The 8,797-nt window shown below is 38.9% G+C and overlaps 1 protein-coding gene across 1 annotated transcript in view; it reads right to left on the reverse strand.

Annotated features, from left to right (window-relative positions):
- Positions 1–2,841: 2,841 nt before the first annotated feature.
- PNN (pinin, desmosome associated protein) overlaps positions 2,842–8,797 on the reverse strand; it is a gene marked incomplete at its 5' end in the record, with an annotated part of 10,063 nt that continues 4,107 nt past the window's right edge. Inside the window, 4 exons of the mRNA XM_026849290.1 lie at positions 2,842–5,229; positions 6,217–6,355; positions 6,438–6,593; positions 8,297–8,372. Of these exons, the coding sequence (XP_026705091.1) occupies positions 3,941–5,229; positions 6,217–6,355; positions 6,438–6,593; positions 8,297–8,372 (1,660 nt within the window). The remainder of the gene's footprint in view (positions 5,230–6,216; positions 6,356–6,437; positions 6,594–8,296; positions 8,373–8,797) is intronic.

An 8,797-nucleotide genomic window follows, 5' to 3' on the forward strand; every position in this document is an offset into this window, starting at 1 on the left:
CTACAGGCTTGGGGAGGAGTGGCTGGAGAGCTGCCAGTCAGAGAGGGACCTGGGGTGTTGATTGACAGCCGGGTGAGCAGGAGCCAGCAGTGTGCCCAGGGGGCCAAGAAGGCCAATGGCATCCTGGCTTGTGTCAGCAATAGCGTGGCCAGCAGGGACAGGGAAGGGATCTGACCCCTGTACTCGGCACTGGTGAGGCCGCCCCTCGATTCCTGTGTTCAGTTTTGGGCCCCTCACTCCAAAAAGGACATTGAATGACTCGAGTGTGTCCAGAGAAGGGCAACGAAGCTGGTGCAGGGTCTGGAGCACAGGTCGTACAGGGAGCGGCTGAGGGAACTGGGGGGGTTTAGTCTGGAGAAGAGGAGGCTGAGGGGAGACCTCATCGCCCTCTACAGCTCCCTGAAAGGAGGGTGCAGAGAGCTGGGGATGAGCCTCTTTAACCAAGTAACAAGCGTTAGGAAAAGAGGTAACGGCCTCAAGTTGCACCAGGGAAAGTTTAGACTAGATATTAGGAAGCATTTCTTTACAGAACGGGTTGTTGGGCCTTGGAATGGGCTGCCCAGGGAGGTGGTGGAGTCCCCATCCCTGGAGGTGTTCAAGAGTCGGGTCAACATAGTGCTTAGGGATATGGTGTAGTTGGGAACTGCAAGTGTTAGGTCAATGGTTGGACTAGATGATCTTCAAGGTCCTTTCCAACCTAGATGATTCTGTGAATTTTGCTGGAGGGGGGTGTTTAGTTCACCAATACCTACTTTCTGCAGAAAAACTATGTTCAGGTTTCCTTTGGATACATACAATGAAGGTGTTTTAAGCACAAAGACATCACTTTAAGTAAAGGAGCAGAAATTTGAAGAGGTGTGCCTTTTATGCAGTCATGTTTCAGCTTACAATTAATGAACGATCTGTATAAAATCTACTCTGACAAGGACTCCAAGTGGAGCACTGTGGAAAAAACACATTCTTGGAGTCTTCCAGTTTATCTGCATCAGGACTGAAGAAAAAGACAAGTAAAGGGTATAGACAGTGCATAGTATAAAAGCTATTAAAAAAACCCCAAACCACATTCTAAAGTTATACTTAAAGCTAGAAGGGACCATCTGATGGAAGTACTTCAGAAGACAGGCACAGAGCATACATGGTATGTTGCCCACTCATGTAAAGTACCTCTACTTCATTCTTAGTTTTTCCCCTTTTCTGTCATTCCTTTTGCCACATTACTTGAGTGAAAAGAGAAGGTATTTTTCCTTTGATCTCTACTCACCAATATGGGGAAGGGAAATAAGAAAATGTTTTAATCATTTCCCACCCCATGCTGTCTGCACTTAATTCAGAAACCCTATACCGTTGCATCAAATTCAGTCTTGAAATTGTCAGCTATTTGAAATAGTAGACTGGGAGCAGAGGAAGGAAATGGCACCCATGGTCTCAGCCCTATCCACAGCTCTGAGGTTGTTTCAGGCTAAGAGGATGGGACCTCAAAGGCAATGTAACAATTCCTAAAAATACTACGGCTTTATAAAGACACAGGTCATTATGGAATATTGTGCTAACAGTATACTGCTATACTATTTCTGTAGCAGAATGAAGTTGCATTGAACTGATTTGATTTAGCAAGGGTAACTATTAACAGCCCAGTTTAACCATGGCAGTAAATTTATTCTAACAAACATTAAACTATCAAATACATCATCAGCTTTGTACTCAGCAGTGAAACTCCTGTGTTTGCACCTTGTCAAAAATACATTCCTGCCTATAATATAACCTGAAACAATATAATCAATCCAATCCCTAGTTCAGTTACCAGGACCCACCACAGTTTGTATAACCCCTGTTAATATGCTCTTCTGAAACAGTGGCTTCTGACTAAGAAACCTACTTCTCTATTTTTGCATGACTGCAGTATCAGCCATTAAACCTGTACAGTAAATACACCACAGCAGTGAGTCATTCAAGCTCAAAATAAGAAACCTTAAAAATACTAATTTTAAGGAAAAAAAAAGACAAAATTAAAATGACTTCCAAAGGCAATTTGAAATGTGAGGTTAGTTGAAACACACAAACCAGTAACATTTACTCAACCACTCAGTATAAAAGTTTGCTTCTTGTGGTAAACTGCCATGTTTAACATCTTCAACAGGCATTTGAACTTTTGCTTGTCCTTCAAAAGAGGAGGCACATTAAACCACCACATTGCTCTGAAGGGATGAAACCATGGTTGGAGACTACTAACAAGGACTAAAAATAATTCTCAGTTGTAGAGAAGTGGAGGCAGATAGGATATTGAAGTAGCAAATGGACTGAAGAATCAGAATAAAGTACTGAACTTGTTTAGAAGGGGGAAGACTGAGGAGCTTTCCCACTGTGTCTATTTGTGCTGAAAGAACACTCCATCCCGTTTGACACATTTCTTTAATCCAGGAGGTTCAGCACTTCAGAACACAGATGTCTGTCACTGCTCCGAGTTCAGAAAAGTCCAAAAACTGACACCCTCTCAAACTAGAATTTTGTAGAAGTCTGCTCTATGTTCCAGAACAACAAGGTATATCTGGCATTTCATACACTAAAATAAGCTTACATGTCACTTCGATTCTGAAATCTTTCTAGGACTTCCTGGTTTGCATTTTGGCATATGATACAAGAATGCTCTTCCTGTCATGAGAACAGACTATAGCAGTGGTTTGTTTGTATTCAGTTAATAGGCATTAATCAAAGCCTGTAAGAACAATTGTGGATACAGAGCTTCTAAGGTACAGTCACCTGCAATTATGATTCATACTTTAAATATAGAAAGACTAAGAGAATACACCTGTGTTATAGAAAACATCATAGGCATCAAGAGAGTAGTCTACAAAGCCACATTTATTTGCACATGTACAGAACAGAGCAACAGATGTTATTGTTTCCCATACAAAATTATATAAAAACAGTATTCACCTTCAGGTAACACCATACCACTTTGAGTTGTATTAAATACATTCAGAAAGCATTCTTGCACGCACACAACATTAGTATTAGGTAGTCCCAGGTAACCCCAACACTGCAGTGTAATTATTCCTAGTGGTATGAAGGGATCAAAGATTTGTCTGCAACTAAAAAGAATCCTGGTTGAGAAGCAAGCTGAAGTCTTTCCTCCACTGGCCATCAAAGCAAGGAACATCATTAAACAGATTAACTCTCTCCAGAACATAGATGTAAATACTACCAAAGCACCTGCAGAAGGCAGATAAGAGACATATTCTAGAGTGACTTGAACCAGTGACTTGATCTTGGCCAGTGTTCACATTCCCATTTAAACACTGCTTGCCTATAGATAGGAGAAAGTTTTATAAAACTGAAAGACAGAACTGACTAAGAGCTTGTGATTACAGAACAGAAAATATAAATGCAAATCAATAACTTTCTCTTCCTACCCAGCACTGGAGAGATTATTCCCTTTACTGGGTCTTAAAATTCCCAACCTTGCAAGGAATAGAGGGGAAAAGCAACATTTTACGTTTCCTGTATCACTGTCTCCCTATATATGATCTAAAAGGGGAATTTAATTGTCAACAGGACATCTCAAACAATTTATTTAAAATGCACATTTATTTCTACAAAAAAAAGGGTATGATACAGAAGAAGCAATCACACCTACTTAAAGGTTTACCTATTAAAATATACAGAGGATCTTAATGAGTACAGGGTATTTAAAAAAAGATGCAAAGGAGTGTTAATCTTTTATTTTTACATTTTCAGGAACTTCACATAATTTTGGTAAGTAACCTTTTACAAAATTATGTAAAAAGTACAAGAATGCCTCGTAAACAGTCTGCATTTTTCCAAAAGATTTTTTACAGCATGCAATTCTTAAGGCAGCCTTCTCCTCCTCCTTACAAGGAATCCTTTCACTCAAATAATCTTCTGCTGCAAAGATTAGGCTAAGGAAGCTTGGTCTCTTCTGTTAACGCCTTTTGTCTTTCCTGTCTGATTTACGGTCTCTTTCACTCCGTGAAGTTCTCTTGCCTGACCGACTACTTTCTGATATAGACCTCTTTCTGTCAGATCTTGAACTTTTATCCTTTGAGCTTTTAGTATCTCTACTCCCACCTTTTGAGGACTTGTGACTTCTATCTACTCCAGAAGCGTCCCTTCGCTTCCGGTCCGTGCTCCTTCTGCGTTTTCTGTCTCTGTTATGCCCTCTTCCTCGGCTTCGACTTCTACTTTCACTACTGCTAGAGCTACTGCTGCTACTGTCCCTGCTAGTACTTCCACTTGTAGTGCTGCTGCTGGTGGAACTACTCCGACTGCTACTGCTGCCAGTGGTGGAACTACTTCCACTACTAGTACTGCTTGAAGTACTACTGCTACTACTGCTGCTGCTACTACGGCTATGACTCTTACCAGTTTTGTTCCCTGCCCTACCCCTGCTTCTACTCCTAGTCTTACTCTTAATTTCTATGCTTGGTGTCTGACTCTGCTCTGTCTGTGCCTCAACCACCTTTACAGACACCACAGAATTTTCATCCTTGTCTGCCTGGGGCTCTGTATCCTGAGCGGACTGAGACAACTGAGGTGACTGTGGCAGTGGCACAGACTGTGGCTGAGACAGAGCCTCAGCCAAAGGTTCTGGCTGAGCTTCTGGTGCCTTCTCCTGTTTTTCTTCAGGTTCAGCTTCAATTTCTGGTTTGATACCCTTCTCCTTCTCAGGAGAATTAACATTACATACTTTTTCTGGCTGAGCATCACACTCTGTTTCTGGTTCCACTTCTTTGCCATTCTCATTTTCTACAGGTTCTACACTATCTCCCTCATTTATTTCAGCCGAATCCTGCTCGTTATCCATTGGCTGAATGTTTTCACTTTCCTCTTTTACAACTGTGACCTCTTCATGCTGACCATCCTGTTGCTTGTCATTCTCCCTCACCTCAGTAGTCTCTTCTACTTTAATCTCCATTTCATGTTTCTGCTCCTCCTCTTCCTGTTCTTTCTCTGCATCGCTATGCCCTGAACCTGTTTTTCCCTTCTCCTCCCCTACCTCCTCCATTTCTACATCATTGTGCTGATTACCTGTCTCCAACTCTTCCACTTGCTGAGCCACCTTACCCTCTTCCTGCTCCTTGTTCTGTTCTTCCTTCTTTTCTTCATTCTGCACCTCCTGTTGTTCTTTTTCCTTCACAGATTGTCTTCTGGGCCTGGCCTCCATTTTGTTAATCTGTTCTGCAAATTCATTTCGCCTGCTTTCAAAGAGTGCTAGGGAATAAATGCATAAATAATAGTTTCAGATAATCTACAGACACTGAAGTCTATTTTCCCTTTAACTATGGGCTAATAAGTTATCAAATTGTTTTAACTTATAAATACTGCATCCTTATTCATTCTGAAGTAGCAAGCCATTCATGCATAATGAAAAAGACTGCTAGTCACCTTAAGAAAACAAAGGGGATAGTCAGCTCAGCTGAGTATGAGAACAGTAAAGCCCTAAATCTAAGCTAACAAAAAGAGTTGGACTTCATTAAAATCAATCCAACCAACAGTATCTCAAAATAATACCTTAGTTTCCTGATATTTATATGTTAACAATGTTAGAAGAATCAGCAAAAAGCTGGTTAGGTATTAAGAAAGCTTAAATAATGTAAGCTATTCAGACAGGTGAGCTAGCTTCTCTTAGCCCCCAACCCCACACAATGAAGAAAAGCTCCTTAAGAAAAAAACCCCCACAATACATTTTCAGTTTAATAAAGAAAAGAACAGTAGGACTACCATCAACTGCAGTATTTTAAAATGTTTTCCAAAAGAAAAAATATAGTCATCCTGTGAAACAGAAACGAACATACATTAAGGTAAAAAAAAAATAAATCATAAAGTTCTAGTGCTGTGCTTAAGAAAACACTTCTCAAATCCTTTGTAAAAACCTGCATTTCCTTGGGTCTTCAATCCATAGATTCTGCATTTTCAAAAGCTAAGTTGCTGCACTGGCATACATCTGGGTACTAAAGCTAATATAAAGGACTATGCATACAGTTCTGTTGACTTCTTGTAAGAGAATCAAAGCACATCCAACAAAAATAAGTCACTGAAAGAGTAATGCTCACTTGTGATGAACACCCATGCAGGAACATACAGTTTGTCCTAAGCATAAAATTCACGTATTTAAGCAGAGAGCCTTAAAATAAATTTGTACAGCAAAAATCAAAGGGAGGCAAGAACAAGGGCCTTTGTATCACAAAGACCGCTTACCATTCATCTTTTTCTGTGACTCTTCCATCAACTTCTGCGTAGCAGGACACATTCTGCCAGGTATGTAGAATAAGTGGGGTTTTGTCTTCGTTCTTATATATTTAATTATTTTAGCGTTATGTTCATTCCATTCTTCTTGCTGAGAAATGAAAGGACATAACCCTAAGATACACAATAATAGTTTGAACAAGAGAAAGCTCAAGAGCAAAACTAAAACTCACCAACTGAGCAAGCTCAACCTTTTGCTCCAGTAACCGCAGCTCTGTCTGTTTAGCACGCCTTTCTTCAAATAGTTCTCGCCTTTCATTTTCAACTTGCTTTCTTTCTTCCTCTGCCTGCACTTCAAGTTTTTGTTCAATTTCTTGTCGTCTCTTTTGCTAAGATAAATAAAGAAATATCTTAAATATTTTTTCTAAATCAAGATAGCATTCTAATTTGGTCCAATTAAAGTTTTGACTTATTTACACCTTTAAAGGCATTCCTAAAAATACATTAAAAGAGATCTCCTAAATTACAGGTAATGGAAGAAAAGAGTTTAATTGCTTGCTGGCACCTAATTTTCTGTGGCTTAACTATAAAACTACAAGCCCCTGTGCATTTCTGTCTGCTTTTCTATCATTCAATTTGGATTTGAATTTTCAGTACAAGCTTCAACATGTCATTCTTCCCCACTGGCAGAAAAAAAAGAAAGATTTCAAGTATTCCACTCAGACAGAAAACAAGCCAACTCCCCCAGAAACAAATGAAGGACTGCAAACTGGTGTTTGTAACCAACAAAACAATTTACACTGCAAATACTTTCAGTCTATTTCTCACTAATTAGATATATTACTATAATCCAGGAATTCCTTGGTTTTATGTCCTAGGCAGCTATATGCTCATACTGTACAACAGTTGTCTAATAGAAAAAATCTCAACAATTTAGAGCCCGGACAACAGAACAGCTGTATCTTAAAACCCCTCAGGCCTCTACTTTGATTTATACTAAGTTTTTATGTACGAAGAGAACAATGCCTGTACAAATTCTCACAAAAATGTTATGAAGAACAGTAACTCCTCAAAGTCTTTTTATGCAAACACATAGTACTATATATTAGACAAGGATTCCATCTTTCTAGACCTCCTAATCAATAGTTTTGAAAGGCAAGCAGGCAACAGAGAACTTTGGTCCTTCCTCATGTACTACATGATAAATTAGATAAAACAGTAAGATATCAAAATACTGAATCTGAAAATAATCAATACCAACAACACAGAAAAGATTTTAAGTTTAAACTTTGTATCTGCTTCCACCAGACTCCCAAGAGTAGAACTTTCAAATCCTGTTTTTAATCTAAAGGTTTAGTATTTAGTGAATAACCCATTTCAGGCAACAGTAAACAGATACTATACCCTCCACAATCTAAAAGAGCATGCTAGGAATAAAGTTACCACCATCCTATATACAAGTTCTTTGAAGTTACCACTAAGCTATGATAAACCTTCACTTCAGTACATTCACATATGCATTTATTAAAAACAGGAATTCTTGTTATCTACACTGGGAGGGGGAAGCCATTTGTAGTCAAACACACAGCATAATACAACCATATATTTCTGTATACTTGGTTATAATTTAAACATCTGGAACACATCAGGGTAGGCACTGCTTCAGCAATACTGAATCACCATTATTTACAGAAGTAGCCTATGATCTATTAAGGAGTTACCCAATTAAAATCCATTTACTTTGAAATGATCCCCAAATACTATAAACAAGAAAGAAAAAAGTATTTTGTGTTCTACATGTTTTTAAGATGTACAGTGATTGAAAAAAAAAAAATAAAATCAACAAAACCTTGCCTTTTCACTTCTGCGGTGGTCAGAAAGAGTGTTATAATGTCATGAAACTGTTTCCAGTCCCTTTCCTGCCTCCTACTCCAATTTCACTAAACTAAACCAAACAGAAACCTACATGCACTCTTACCAATTTGTTGCACCTGCAACCTACACTCCAGGGAATTTTCATTCCTATCTGAAGCAGCTTAATCACACCATTTTGCTTTATTATTTACAATCTGATAGCACTAAAAATAAGTACCCTCTCAGTAGCAACTGTGGACTCTTGTTTAAATTTCTGAAGAGTGCCCATCAACAAGCCAAATATACGTCGATTCCTGAATAAAAACAGAAAAGAAGTTTGAGATTCAGATCAAGTACCAAGATTTTTATTTGCATAAACAATCAGAGAAACTTTCCACCACAGAGACGTTTATTTTTAAAGGCTCAGTATTACTTAATGCCATTAGCAATAGAACACATATTGACTGTGCCAATAGTCAAGGGTATAATTTACAGTGGCATATCATATTTTGCTTAAGTAAGACACAGCTCTTAACCATAACACAGCACAGTTAGCACTGGGAAAAATGGAAGCCTGCACATTTTACACCTGGACATAACAAAACTAAGGAAATACTTTTAAAAAAATCCAAAAGCAGAGAATACTGAAGAAAAGGTTGCATAAATACAGTGCGAGCTATCAATAAGGCAGTGAACTGGATGGTCATCTAGCTTTCTGAAAAACAGCCCCCCCCCCCCC

This window comes from Athene cunicularia (assembly GCF_003259725.1).
Source record: "Athene cunicularia isolate RWA chromosome 5 unlocalized genomic scaffold, athCun1 chr5_part1, whole genome shotgun sequence".
Lineage (NCBI taxonomy): Eukaryota > Metazoa > Chordata > Aves > Strigiformes > Strigidae > Athene > Athene cunicularia.